At 42.5% G+C, this 15,490-nt stretch overlaps 1 protein-coding gene across 1 annotated transcript in view; it reads left to right on the top strand.

Moving 5' to 3' along the window:
- The window catches only part of KIF26A (kinesin family member 26A), a 138,490-nt gene that overhangs the window by 44,789 nt on the left and 78,211 nt on the right, over window positions 1–15,490 (top strand). Inside the window, exon 3 of the mRNA XM_065403730.1 lies at window positions 466–966. Within this exon, the coding sequence (XP_065259802.1) occupies window positions 466–966 (501 nt within the window). The remainder of the gene's footprint in view (window positions 1–465; window positions 967–15,490) is intronic.

The raw sequence follows: 15,490 nt of genomic DNA, 5'->3' as shown, positions 1-15,490 counted from the left end.
ACAAAACATTTACGCTTTAATCTGTTTAGTGCTCTGAGGTCTAATTTTCATGGGTTTAAGATGATTGCATGCCTTTGAAATGCATTATGATATTAGTAGGGTCTGCACCAGAAACAATGTTGTTGCTGAGCATGAAAAACATGGGCACATTTCAAAAGAAGAGTTAATTAGGAGGGTAAGTAGATGAGTAGTTATCAAGTGCACCACAAGTTCCACTGTTAAACTCTGATAATAATTTTCATGCTGGGCATTATACAAATGAAGCTGCTTATGGCTGATTAATCAGTTACGGGCTGTGAGTCTGGCAGGGTACTCAGCTGAAGCCTAAGAGTTAGCAAGATACCTTGACTACAAGTACCACTAAGGATGAAGAGTGAGTTGTAGACTGTATTTCCTTTTTCTGTGTTTGTCTTGGACTGATTTTCTTTTTTCTACTTTTTTCTACTTTTTTTTTTTTGTCTTTAGGATCCAAGATTATCAGCTTTAATTTTTGATAAGCTTCAAGTGCCTGACTATTTACAGAAAAACAGGAATGAAGGAGAGAGCAGATGTGAAATTTGCGCCACCCACCTGAATCAGCTGAAGCAGGAAGCCATTCAAATGATCCACACCCTTAACCAAGCCAGCTATCAAGAAGTACCCGGCCTCCCTCAAAGCTCTGGAGGAGTGACCAGTGTCTTACCAAGGATGGTGACTGTGTCATCCCAAAGGGATTTGCCGCTTGTTGCTGGGCAGGTGGGCAGACAGCCCGGAAAATCAACAAACCTTTTCTCTGGGACAGAGAGAAAGAAGGGACTTGGATGGCCTCAAGGCACAAGCAGTTTTCCAAACTCCAGTGTTCAAGTAACTGTGGCTCCCAGCGGCCTCAGTGGTGCTTTGAGCTCCGTGACTATCCAGGCTCAGCAATACCTTGAGGGGATGTGGAGTATCTCCAGGGTGAACAACTTTCTTCCCCAAGCTTGTCTAGTAAGTACTGGCAACTCGGATAAAAAGATTATTAGTTTTTTAGGGAATCAGCTCAAATTGCTGTGATCCATGTCTCGAGAAATTAGAGTTGAAAGGAGCTTTAAAATGATGTTTTTTTCCAGTGTACATAACAGTTAATTTGCTTCTGATTTCAGGTGATAGAACAACCTTTTTGCAAATCTCTTTGCACACATTTCAGCTTTGCCTATAACAGATGGTGATCTTAACTTTCACACACCAGGTGTCTGGGTTTAAAAAACACCAATGGCCAAATTCATCCATGACATAACTCCATAAACTTCAGGGGAGTTATACCAAGGATGAATTTGACTCATGATTCTGAGTATAATGCTGAACTTCTGGAGCCCTGTTGAATGCAGTGGAAGTTATTCGTATATGGCAGTGGAGATATAGGAACTCTGAAGTTTAATTTATTGCAGGACAGTTACTACTATTGAAAAAGGCTGTTCAGAATGTTAGTATATTTCTCTGTGCCCATTAAGATCATTGTATTTTTGACTCTGAATTCCAGTGATGTCTGTTTTTAAACAACTCCTGTATTGTATGCATCTCTCTATAACATAGAACATCTGTCTTTGGAAAAAAGTCGTATAGAAAAGCTTCTTACCTTGAAAAGAGAGTCCATTACCAATTTTGTATGATCTGTATTGGTCATTAAAAGACCCTCAAGAAAACAGACCAAAAGTTGTTTGCTATGTAGGTGACACTCTTCTTCTTCTTCTTTTTTTTTTTTTTTAAGTAAAATTTCATACTGACCTAATATCCCATCATTGTGCTGTTGGAGGTGCCACCATTTAGATGAGATCTATACAAATTGAAGTCTACTGGTGGCCATTTAAATATCCTGCAGCAGATTTTGCAAGATTGGAGCTGTTGGCTCTGGACTGATTTCAGATTCAGTTTGGCATACTACTGTATATCAATTTACATCCTTGTACATAATCACTGCCTAAATTTGTTTGGTAGCTTCAGCTGATTGAGCTCCAAGTTCAGCAAGACACTTTGCCTTCTAAAAACACTGCTGTGTAATGTTGCAGTTACAGAAGGGCTACTGTGTTTGCATCCTAGAGGGGGCCGACTTTCAGTGGTGAGTGAAATGATTACACAGACACACAGACAGATCCTGATCTCAGTTACCATGATGTAAATCTGCAGTATCGCCATGGAAGTCAGATGGATTTACCATATAGTTACAGTGATAAAAAATAAAAGCAGAAACTAGCTCATTTGGGTCTTTAAAACACCTTGGGAACCTCTTCATGGAAAGGTGCTGTATGAATGAAAGGTATTGTATAGAATGTCAATCTAAATACCAGGTAGAAGTCTAGACAATATTGTGTATAATGGTGTGCTGTCTTTCAAATTCTGTATATGTCACAGGAGAGTGATGAAATGAGGAAACAGTTATTGGGGGGGAAGAGACTGCTGGGGAAATCTGCCTGGTTCCCTTCAAGCTTGCCTGATAGGCTGCTGGGTAGTCCTGGCCTGCAGACTGCCCAGCTGGGGACTCCAGGCTTCTCCGATTCATGACTCTTGGGCACCCCCACCATACCTGGCCTTGCAAGTTTTCAGCCTTCCTGCTGTGGGGGTGTCACAGCTTCCAGGTGCATTACTGCAGAGCAAGGAGCCCTGAGCTTCTGGGACAGGTTTCCAGGGTCTGCGGTTCCATGACAGTCCACATTCTCAAGCCAGATGGAGTGCAACAGCAGCAGTGAGACTGAGAAGAATGTGAAGTTCACTCAGCAGCTGCCTGTCCCGGGGAGAACACTTTGTTTGAAAGCACCATGTATTGGTGTTTTTGAAATGAAACTTCTGCAAGATTTATGGACTATGAGAAATTTTGAAAAATGTGGATTCATAGAGTTTAAGACCGGAAAGGATCATTAGATGTTTTGAAGTGAAACCAAATTTTGAAATGCACAATTCTGGACATTCTGACTTTTGGCCAGCTCTAGTTCATATACAGGATGCATAAGAGAGGATCCTTCTTGAAATAATGTGTTTACTATACTAAGTAGTAGCTTTCTATCCAAAGAGCTCAATGTGCTTTACATGTATTAATGAATTAACACTCAACTCAGTACAGCATGTGAATTAGGTCTTATCCCCATTTTAAAGACTGGGCAATGGAGAGGCCAAGTGACTAGCTCACGGTCACACAGCAAGTCTGTGGCAGAGGTGTAACCCCTCAAGGTTACAGATAAAAGAGCCCTAGAGTGTATGGTCATAGAGTATTATAACATCCATTATGTACAAACATGTTTTCCGTATGACCAATTTCAAGGACAATATAGTAAAAGAAAAATTATGAATATTTTACAATAATCTTCAAATCAAAGTGTTCCCTCCTAAATCCCCCTCTCAAACTCAAAGTACTGCACAATAATGCCCCATCCATGAGCTGCAGTGTTTGGTGTCATTGCAGCAGTTTTTATATGGGTTTGGATCTCAGATTGTAAACTTTTGGGACAGGGATGCATCTTTAAAGCATCTAGCAGACTTTGGGTACTGTATAAATTATAGTGTTATGTGCTGCAGGCTCAACTATTGGGGAAAAACAGTTTGGGAACCAGGACAGAATAAAATGTAGGGGAAAAACATAGGGAATAAGGTTCAAAAGATGCAGATACAATTCAGTTGAGATAAGGTCTTGTGATCAGTTGCTTCAACCAATTGCTCTCTGGTCAATAGTTTAAAAAAAACTACTGACCAGCTAGAGATGATTAGTAGTTTGGACAGCTAGTGAACAACTTTTGGAGCGATATAACTCGAAGACAATTGGTTGGTATCTGGCTGTTGAAGTGTGTGATTATTATTTTGAATAGCCCTTTTAATCTCAAAGCTAACACACTGAATACAATTTCACCTCTGGGTTGAAACATGACAAAGGTCCAGCAATGCATAGCATCACTACACAAAAATTTAGAATACGAATGAAGAACTGCATGGAGAAGTTTAGGTATACCAAATGTGATTGCCTCTGCTGGAATTTGGTCATTATGCTAATAAATCAATGTAAATCTATATAAACCTTTTAGAAACGTGCAAATATATTGACTCATGAAAAGTTGTTTTTCTGTACATTTTCAGGTAAGTGTATTTCTATACTACATTAAACTGGTTAATGTAGCTATCCCAAGTGCAGTAAAAACATTACAGCAAATTGTTTTTCCTTGCATTTTATGCCAAAACATAACCAATGTGACATGGGATTTGAATAGAAACAAACGGTACCAGTTATTGCAAAAAATATTGCAGCTCCTTAAATCTTTAGCATCTTCTAGTTCAGGGGTCTCAACCTTTTTCTCTCTGCGGCCCCCCTCGACATGCTATAAAACTCCAGGGCCTACCGGGGGGGGGGGGGGGGAGGGAGAGGGTGAGAGCTTGGGCATAGGCGTAGTTTGACTTCTATTTTGGGGGGGGGGGAGAGGGGCAGGGGCCAGCGGGACTCAAGCTACCTCCGCATGGCAGGGTCCAGGGAGAGAGTGCCACCTCCATCCCCTGACTCACCTCAGCAAGCCACCCAGCTTGTCTGGGTTGCGGGGGGGGGGGGGGGGCAGGAGGGGGCGGGACGGGACACACACAACCAAAAATTATAATTCAAAGGTGGGAGGCTTAGCTCAAAAAGTTTGAAAATAGCTTAGGGTGTAGGGACGGGGTAGCTAGGAGCTGTGTGCAGATGGGATAGGGAGGGGGTAGCTGGGGCTGTGTGCAGACGGGGTGGCTCGAGGTGCAGGAAGGGGGTAGCTGGGGCTGTGTGCAGACGGGGTGGCTCGAGGTGCAGGGAGGGGCTGTCTAGGGGCTATGTATGGGCAGAGGATAGTTCAGGGTGCAGGGAGGGCGTAGCTCAGGGTGTAGTGAGAGGGGTATTAGGGGCTGTGTGTTGGGAGGACTCCCCTGCAGTTCCTGTTCCCAGAGGGATCTGCCAGCCATGGAGCTGCCCCCCGGGGGGGGGCTCTTACCCGCTGCCTCTGCGTGAGCAAAGGGGGCTGGAAGCTGAGGAGCAGCTTCAACCTGGGGCACCAGCAGGAGACAAGGGAACGCTGCCTGCTCCATGGCATCAACCAGAGCAGCAGCTACCCCGCACTGCGTGGCTTCCCACCTCCAACCTGGCCAGGGGGCGGGGAGAGGAGATGAGGGAGGACTCGGGGGAGGTGTGGAGCTTCCCTTGGGACTTCCATGCTCTTGCGCTGCAGTTTGGAAGGGGTGGGATGCCCTCCATGTCCCCAACTCTGCCCATGGGCTCAGGGCTTCTGCCCCACAGGGAGCACCAGGGCTTGGGTCTCTGGGCTTCAGCCCTGCGCCTCCCGGCTTCAGCCTCGCTGGGGTAGGGGCGCACACTGGGGATCAGGGCTTGAGCCACAGGCTTCCGTGGCCCCTTTGAAAGGGCTCACGGATCCCCCCCTCCCGGTTGAGAACTGCTGTTCTCGTTTGCTTTAAAAAATTCAGTGGGAGAACTGGAAAATTGGAATATTAGAAAAATAGAAATAACATGCAAAATAAGATGACCAAATATAGGCCCCTGTTCAGCAAGGTGCTTAAGCACACACCTATTAGTAAAAACATGAATAGTCCAGTTGAAGTAAATGGAATTATTCAGATGTCTAAAGTTATGCATGTGTTTAAGTACCTTGCTAGATCAGGCCAGACATGGCCAGATCCTCAGCTGGTGTAAATCAGTATAGGTCCATTGAAGTCAAAGGACCTATGCTGATTTACCCCATCTGAGAATCTGGCCTGGTTATTTTAATCACTATTCAAAGTCTGTCCTTGAATTCTCAGGCAAGAGTCTCCTATTTAATTGAACAGGATTTAAGTGAATACATATGAAGGCAGAATTTAGCCCTTCATTAGCTTTCTTTTATTCTGTTTTTGTAATTATGGTGACTTATATTTTCCTTAGTGAAATTATTAAAAAATAATCAATTGTGAAAAATATTGGAATGACAAGATTTATTTTCCAGCAGTTACTGTTATACATTGATAAATGTCATATTGAAAGGATTTTTAAATGAATTTTCAAAATCTTTTTTGATGGCTCGCTAACTGACCTTTATTGGTCCAGATTGTTGAGTGTTCCGAGACAGAAACCTGATCTACAGGTAGGAAAAATCTCGCTTCTTGATGCTCTCATAGCAGAACATTGGGATTGTTGTCATGCCAGCAGTGTGCTACTTCAACAAATGCAGAAGGCAAAGGATGGCAGTGGGTTAACATTATTGCCAATACCACATGTTCAAAAATTGTGATCCAGACCCCTCCAAAATCATGAGATTAGCTTGAAAAGAATAAGATTTTAAAAAGTTATTTTTTCTGCTGTGATCTGATATTTTCACTTCTAGGGGAAAGCACACCATCAATTTGTGTGATCATCTCAGGGCCTCCCTGTTCACTACTCGAAGGGGACTCCACTTACTTTCTCCAAACACTATGGTGTGTAGGATGCTGCCATTATATCCCTCTCTACCCAGACAGGATATGCAAGTTCCCACGCCAAAAAGCACCCATTTGATCCTTTCACTCCTCTAGGCTAAGCAATTATTATTACAGCCTCTCACGGAGAAACAAGTCCCTACTGGCCTTTGTTGACAATCAAGACAACAAGCAGTAATAAAGAACTGTCAGCCTGTTCCCATTAAGGGCAGATTTAAGATAAGTGGACGCTAGAGATGATTTGCAAAGGATACTTCGTAAAATTCACCTCAGTCATGTCTCAGAAGGTCGTGTCTCCCTGTCACCCAATAAAGAAAGGTGCCTGCCTTCAAACTTTCCAAATGCATTTTCCCTTAGAGCAGTTTCTTCAGTTTCCATTTCTGTTTTCATGGGAACTAGTTAAGGGTTTGTTTTTTGTTTTTCCCCCCCATCTCCAAAAAGATGGAAATTCAGCTCCATCGATCCTTGTCCGACTCAAGAAGTGTATCATAAAATGTACATCAAGATGGAGAATCTTCCTCTTCTCACCCAAGAGGTTTTAACCATATACTTCCTTTGTTGAACTGATTTGACAGGGACCTTACCTGTTCCTATTCATCCAGCCAGTTTCCATTTCTTCTGCTTTGTCATAGGCCACTTGCACTACTTGTATGCTCCTTTATGATCCCCGGATCAACTAAGCATTTCATTTGATCAGAACATCCCACTCCCTTTTTTACAATCTTCCCCATGAGAAAAAAATCCAGCTTCAGAGTCTGGATCTCAGAAAGGTAATCAAATGTCACATTTTTTAGAACAGAATCTGTCTAAAACCCAAAACGTATTTCATCCCATAAGGTCTGAAGGTCACTGTTTCACATTGACTTAATTTGGATATGAAGGAGTTTTACATTGGCTCTAACGGAGTTAGGCCTCAAAGCATTTAAGCCCATTCCACTAAGACTGTAGTGGTATTTCCAGTAGAACTATAGTAACAGTATTGTCAGAAATAGAATTTCTTATTGAAATTTGCAAAGCTGTTACTTGGTCATTCACCAAGCATTACAACATTTCATTGTCTGAATATTTTACTTTTAGATACTCTGTACTGCAGGCTACCAGTATTCGCTTTTTGTTCTCAATTTTGGTTTACTTACCTATTTTTGTTCCTACCACTCATGTCCCAGTGGTAATAAGGCTTTTGATAGGTGGATATGTGGACCTTACAAATAGGACAGTTTTATCTTGGCTGTTTATTGGTTTTATGTCTTGCTCATCCACCAGTTTAGAGGCCCCTTCACCTCTCTTCTTCTTTGTCCTCTCCCTCTAATTGGTGCACTTGTAACTATTTATATACTTACTTTCTATTTATATGCTTATGGCTATTTGGAAGTTGTATCCTAGGGTCAGTCTCCAATAGACACCCTTCTTCAGAGGTGGGTGCAATATAATAATCTAGCTGGATTGACAGGGTAATCTGGAAATCATCGGCTTTTACCTGAGCGCTTGGAGCAAGTGTAACCCACACACCTGGGTGTGGTGTTCTGTCCCACCTAATGGCACTGAGACCATTTAGAGAGAGAGAGTGGTGAGTCTGCTTTACAGACTTAGCTAAGAGCCGTCTGGCTTTTAGATCATGCAGTAGAGGCTTATGCACTAAGCTCCAGAGATCCCAGGTTTGATCCCACCTGCCGATGACCGGGGTCTGTCAGTGTTACACCAGAAAAAAAATCTTTCAGATCTGGGAGGATTCAACCAAGTAGTCTTGAGCCTGGCCTGGTGGATGCACTTGATGGGAGAAAAATAATTTTATAGATGGGACAAAATTGTTTCATTTGTCTAATGTGGGGCTTGAATCCCCAACATACTCTTTGAAAGGCCTGTGAAATGCACCGTTGCCCCAGAACCTAAGCACTAGAATCATGGCATCCCTGAGTGGTGGAATGCTATGATACATATCAGGGCCATGTAACCTGGACAGAAACACCGTGGTAGTAGACACTTTCTTCTCTTTGTTTTGTTTTGTTTAGTTATTGAAACTCAGACATAAAAAGCCATTACAAAATGACTGTTCCAGCACTTGAATTTAAAAAAATAGACAATTTACAGTATGTAGCTAGAACGCCTAGACTTCTCATGAATTTCATATACGTATATTTAATGGGATTTATTGCCGCTCTACAGAACGTAGTGTCAAATCAACTATGTTAATTGAAAAAGATTTATCGTATTATTGTTAATGTTGTAGCATGATTCTAGATGATGTATAAAATAATGCTAGTTGAAATGGCATTAATGTATGCATTTAAGTTCCTTTTTCATTTATGTGCATTATTGATCTTATTTCATTGTTGGGGAGATAATGGATTTATAATTAGAATACACTCACAGTAATCAATGATGAGATTATTAGGCTTATAAATAGATTTTTAAGACTAAGATGAGGTAATTTCCCAGTGTAACTAAGAATCAATAATTAGAGGCTTGCCTTGAATCTTAAAGTAGTACTTGTAAGATTAAAAATAAAACACTTTTAGAGAAGTAAATCCATGTATATTTCTTAACTGTGTTGCACAAAGATATGGTTTATCTAGAGTTTCTATTTAGTTCTTCTCCAAAGTTAGCCTTTCTTTTAAGTTTGACTCTAAGTCTCTCCCGAGCTGTGCAGCCATGAAGACTGGCTGCCCAAATTTGACTTTGTCCTAGGTGATGGAGTCATTATGCCTTGCCCCGTTGCCATATGTTTGCAATCAGGCTTGAGGGAGTGACATCAAAGGATTCACTGAGCAAATCCCTTGTCCTAACACATGGCAGTAGGTTTTTCCTGTCTGACTTACATAAGAACGGCCATACTGGGTCAGACCAAAGGTCCATCGAGCCCAGTATCCTGTCCTCTGACAGTGGCCAATGGCAGGTGCCCCAAAGGGAATGAACAGACAGTTTATCATCAAGTGATCCATGCCCTGTCACCCAATCCCAGCTTTGGGCAAACAGAGGCTAGGGACACCATTCCTGCCCATCCTGGCTAATAGGTCCATCAATGGCTATCTTCCATGAATCTATCTAGCTCCCTTTTGAACCCCGTTACAGTATTGGCCTTCACAACACCCTCTGGCAAGGAGTTCCAGAGATTGACAGTGTGTTGCGTGAAAAAATACTTTCTTGTGTTTGTTTTAAACCTGCTACCTATTAATTTCATTTGGTGGCCTCTTGTTCTTGTATTATGAGAAGGAGTAAATAACACTTCCTTATTTACTTTCTCTATACCACTCATGATTTTATAGACCTCTATCATATCTCCCCTTAGTCGCCTCTTTTCCAAGCTGAAAATTCCCAGTCTTATTAATCTCTCCTTATATGGAAGCCGTTCTATACCCCTAATAATTTTTGTTGCCCTTTTCTGAACCTTTTCCAATTCCAATCAGGGCCGGTGCTACCATTAAGGCAAACTAGGCGGTTGCCTAGGGCGCCAAGATTTGGGGGCACCAAAAAGCGGTGCCCCCAATTTTTTTGTTTGTTTGTACAGCGTTCCTCCGCCCCCTCCCTGAGCGTGCGGTCGCCGCTCCACTTCTCCCACCTCCCAGGCTTGCAGTGCCAATCAGCTGTTTGGCGCCACAAGCCTGGGAGGGGAGGAGAATTGGAGCGGGGGCGGCGTGCTCGGGGAGGAGGCGGAGCAGAGGTGAGCTGGGGTGGGGAGCTGCCCGGGGGGGGGGAGCTGCTGCGGGGGGGGTGCCTCAGGGCGGGGGGGGAGCTGCCGTGGGGGGGTGCCTCAGGGCGGAGGGGGGGCGGGGAGCTGCCACAAGGCGGGGGGGGGGGGGGCGCAAGGTGGAAGTTTCGCCTAGGGTGCGAAACTTCCTTGCACCGGCCCTGATTCCGACCACATCTGCACACAGTATTCAAGGTGTGGGCATACCATGGATTTATATACAGGCAATATGATATTTTCTGTCTTATTATCTATCTCTTTTTTGATGATTCCCAACATTCTGTTTGCTTTTTTAACTGCCGCTGCATATTGAGTGGATGATTTCAGAGAACTATCCACAATGACGCCAAGATCTTTCTTGAGTGGTAACAGCTAATTTAGACCCCATCATTGTATATGTATAGTTAGGATTCTGTTTTCCAATGTGCATTACTTTGCATTCATCAACATTAAATTTCATCTGCCATTTTGTTGCCTAGTCACCCAGTTTTGTGAGATCCTTTTGTAGCTCTTTGCAGTCTGTCTGGGAGGGAGACCTCAGTGGTTTGAGCATTGGCTTGCTAAACCCGGGGTTGTGAGTTCAATCCTTGAGGGGGCCACTTAGGGATCTGGGGCAAAATCAGTACTTGGTCCTGCTAGTGAAGGCAGGGGGCTGGACTCAATGACCTTTCAGGGTCCCTTCCAGTTCTATAAAATAGGAATATCTCCATATATATTTAGTAGTTTTGTATCATCTGCAAATTTTGCCACCTCACTGTTTACCTCTTTTTCCAGATCGTTTATGAATATGTTAAATAGGACTGGGCCCAGTACAGATCCCTGGGGGACACCACTATTTACCTCTCTCCATTCTGAAAACTGACCATTTATTCCTACCCTTTGTTTCCTATCTTTTAACCAGTTACCAGTCCATGGGAGAACCTTCCCTCTTATCCCATGACTGCTTATTTTGCTTAAGAGCCTTTGGTGAGGGATCTTGTCGAAGGCTTTCTGAAAATCTAAATACACTATATCCACTGGATCTCCTTTGTCCGCATGCTTTTTGACCCCCCCCCCCCCAAAGAATTCTAGTAGATTGGTGAGGCATGATTTCCCTTTACAAAAACCATGTTGACTATTTCCCAACAAATTATGTTCATCTATGTGTCTGACAATTTTGTTCTTTACGATAGTTTCAACCAATTTGCCCGGTACTGAAGTGAGGCTTACTGGCCTGTAGTTGCCAGGGTCACCTCTGGAGCCGTTTTAAAAATTGGCGTCACATTAGCTATCCTCCAGTCATTTGGTACAGAAGCTGATTTAAATGATAGGTTATAGATGACAGTTAGTAGTCCTGCAATTTTACATTTGAGTTCCTTCAGAACTCTTGGGTGAATGCCATCAGGTCCTGGAGACTTATTACTGTTTAGTTTATCAATTTGTTCCAAAACCTCCTCTAATGACACCTCAATTTGGAACAGTTCCTAAGATCTGTCACCCAAAAAGAATGGCTCAGGTTTGGGAATCTCCCTCACATCCTCAACAGTGAAGACTGATGCAAAGAATTCATTTAGTTTTTCCGCAATTGCCTTATAGATTCATAGATTCTAGGACTGGAAGGGACCTCGAGAGGTCATAGAGTCCAGTCCCCTGCCCTCATGGCAGGACCAAATACTGTCTCTAGACCATCCCGGATAGACATTTATCTAACCTACTCTTAAATATCTCCAGAGATGGAGATTCCACAACCTCCCTTGGCAATTTATTCTAGTGTTTAACCACCCTGACAGTTAGGAACTTTTTCCTAATGTCCAACCTAAACCTCCCTCGCTGCAGTTTAAGCCCATTGCTTCTTGCTCTATCCTTAGAGGCTAAGGTGAACAAGTTTTCTCCCTCCTCCTTATGACACCCTTTTAGATACCTGAAAACTGCTATCATGTCCCCTCTCAGTCTTCTCTTTTCCAAACTAAACAAGCCCAATTCTTTCAGCCTTCCTTCATAGGTCATGTTCGCAAGACCTTTATCATTCTTGTTGCTCTTCTCTGGACCCTCTCCAATTTCTCCACATCTTTCTTGAAATGCGGTGCCCAGAGCTGGACACAATACTCCAGTTGAGGCCTAACCAGCGCAGAGTAGAGCGGAAGAATGACTTTATCATGTCTTGCTCACAACACACCTGTTAATGCATCCCAGAATCATGTTTGCTTTTTTTGCACCAGCACCACACTGTTGACTCATATTTAGCTTATGGTCCACTATAACCCCTAGATTCCTTCCTAAGTGGAGCACTTTGCATTTGTCTTTGTTAAACTTCATCCTGTTTACCTCAGACCATTTCTCCAATTTTTCCAAATCATTTTGAATTATGACCATTTCCTCCAAAGCAGTTGCAATCCCTCCCAGTTTGGTATCATCTGCAAACTTAATAAGCGTATTTTCTATACCAATATCTAAGTCGTCGATGAAGATATTGAACAGAGCCGGTCCCAAAACAGACTCCTGCGGAACCCCACTTGTTATACCTTTCCAGCGGAATTGGGAACCATTAATAACTACTCTCTGAGTACAGTTATCTAGCCAGTTATGCACCCACCTTATAGTAGCCCCATCTAAATTGTATTTGCCCAGTTTATCTATAAGAATATCATGCGAGACCGTATCAAATACCTTACTAAAGTCTAGGTATACCACATCCACCGCTTCTCCCTTATCCACAAGACTCGTTATCCTATCAAAGAAAGCTATCAGATTGGTTTGACATGATTTGTTCTTTACAAATCCATGCTGGCTATTCCCTATCACCTTACCACCTTCCAAGTGTTTGCAGATGATTTCCTTAATTACTTGCTCCATTATCTTCCCTGGCACAGAAGTTAAACTAATTGGTCTGTAGTTTCCTGGGTTGTTTTTATTTCCCTTTTTATAGATGGGCACTATATTTGCCCTTTTCCAGTCTTCTGGAATCTCTCCTGTCTCCCATGATTTTCCAAAGATAATAGCTAGAGGCTCAGATACCTCCTCTATTAGCTCCTTTAGTATTCTAGGGTGCATTTCATCAGGCCCTGGTGACTTGCAGGCATCTAACTTTTCTAAGTGATTTTTAACTTGTTCTTCTTTTATTTTATCTTCTAAACCTACCCCCTTCCCATTAGCATTCACTATGCTAGGCATTCCTTCAGACTTCTCGGTGAAGACCGAAACAAAGAAGTCATTAAGCATCTCTGCCATTTCCAAGTTTCCTGTTACTGTTTCTCCCTCCTCACTGAGCAGTGGTCCTACCCTGTCCTTGGTCTTCCTCTTGCTTCTAATGTATTGATAAAAAGTCTTATTGTTTCCCTTTATTCCCGTAGCTAGTTTGAGCTCATTTTGTGCCTTTGCCTTTCTAATCTTGCCCCTGCATGCCTTATCGTCTTTGAGTGCTCCTTTAGCATCTCGATTGTCCAGTGGCCCCACTGGTTGTTTAGCAGACTTTCTGCTTCGGATGTATTTATTTATTTATTTACTATTTCTTTTGGAGTCTTTGGCTAGCTGTTCTTCAAATTCTTTTTTGGTCTTTCTAATTATATTTTTACACTTCATTTGCCAGAGTTTATGCTCTTTTCTATTTTCCTCATTAGGATTTATCTTCCACTTTTTAAAGGATGCCTTTTTGCCTCTCACTGCTTCTTTTACTTTGTTGTTTAACCATGGGGCTCCTTTTTGGTTCTCTTACTATTTTTTTTTTAAATTGGGGTATACATTTAAGTTGAGCCTCTATTATGGTGTCTTTAAAAAGTTTCCACTCAGCTTGCAGGGATTTTACTTTTGGTACTGTACCTTTTAATTTCTGTTTCACTAACCTCCTCATTTTTGTGTAGTTCCCCTTTCTGAAATTAAATGCTACAGTGTTGGGCTGCTGTGGAGTTTTCCCCACCACAGGGATGTTAAATTTAATTATATTATGATCACTATTACCAAGCGGTCCAGCTATATTCATCTCTTGGACCTGATCCTGTGCTCCACTTAGGACTAAATCAAGAATTGCCTCTCCTCTTGTGGATTCCAGGACTAGCTGCTTCAAAAGCAGCCATTTAAGGTGTCAAGAAACTTTATCTCAGCATCCCTTCCTGAGGTGATATGTACCCAGTCAGTATGGGAATAGTTGAAATCCCCCATTATTATTATTATTATTATTATTGAGTTTTTTATTTTAATAGCCTCTCTAATCTCACTGAGCATTTCAGAGTCACTAACACCATCCTGGTTAGGTGGTCTGTAATATAGTCCTACTGCTATATTCTTATTTTTCAAGCATGGAATTACTATCCATAGAGATTCTATAATACAATTTAGTTCATTTAAGATTTTTTACTTAATTTGATTTAACTTCATGCTCTTATTTCAGGGCAGAATTTGAAAGGGGCCACATGCTGACTGGGAAGGCTACCGACTGACAGCTCAGTGCTGTTGGACAAAGAGAGGGCTCAACACCCATTCTGTCACTCAAACTAAAAGTGATTTATCATGGTAGGAACTCAGATAGGATGGTGGTGAGGGCTGTGTAAATAGCTGGATAGATAGATAGGGGAAGGGACTCTTCCTCTGATGACTGGGGGAAGGGGCAGTTTGTCCATCCATGCATTGGCGGTGATCCCTTGCATCACTTTTGATACCCTCCCCTTCTGACACTCTCCAGTGATCGGAGGTGGCATGTGCGAGTTCCCACACTGCCTGCTAACATACCAAGGTTAGAAAGACTCTGGTCTGGTTTAAAAAAACCCAGCAAAACCCTGATCCAGAACTGTTAAATTGCTGTGTATCTGTGTTAATTGAGCTTTCGGGCTGTAATAATGTCCACAAGCTGCTTGGCTCCAGTGGGGTAAATAAGGAAGGCACTGACAATAAAGGAGTTGCACTGCACGCATATGAACTGTCCATCCCTTGCCTTGGAACTCCAGTGTTCTTTCTCTTTTATGGCTTTGCCTACTGACCATACTCCCTTGGGTAGACTGACTTAGTGAGGAGTCAGCATGCAAGTAGCCCAGAGGGCAGCATAAATTTTAGGCCTGTCACAGAGCCTTGTTTAGTAGATTTGTGTGTGCTAAGGGCCCAATTCTCCCTTGAGATGGCCAGAGCTTGTACGTTTTTAAGCACGATACTAGCTGCACAGTGGCATGTACTCTGGTACCTGACAGGAAGGTTGGTCCCTAAAATTGTTTTCTTTAAAGTAGTTAAATTTAACACACAGGCCCAAGCATGATCAAAATAGAAATTAGGAACGAGTGTCTCCCATTTTTGCCTTTTATTTTCTTTATTGGTATTTCTGTGCCACTCATCATCAGAATATCTGAGCGCCTCACAATATTAATGAGGATGTTCTCAGGTAGGAAAGTATTGTGATCTCCATTTTACAGATGGAGTGAGGCA

This window comes from Emys orbicularis, chromosome 4 (assembly GCF_028017835.1).
Source record: "Emys orbicularis isolate rEmyOrb1 chromosome 4, rEmyOrb1.hap1, whole genome shotgun sequence".
Lineage (NCBI taxonomy): Eukaryota > Metazoa > Chordata > Testudines > Emydidae > Emys > Emys orbicularis.
Note: the sequence above shows the minus strand (reverse complement) of the source record. Positions and strands in the feature narration are given on the sequence as shown.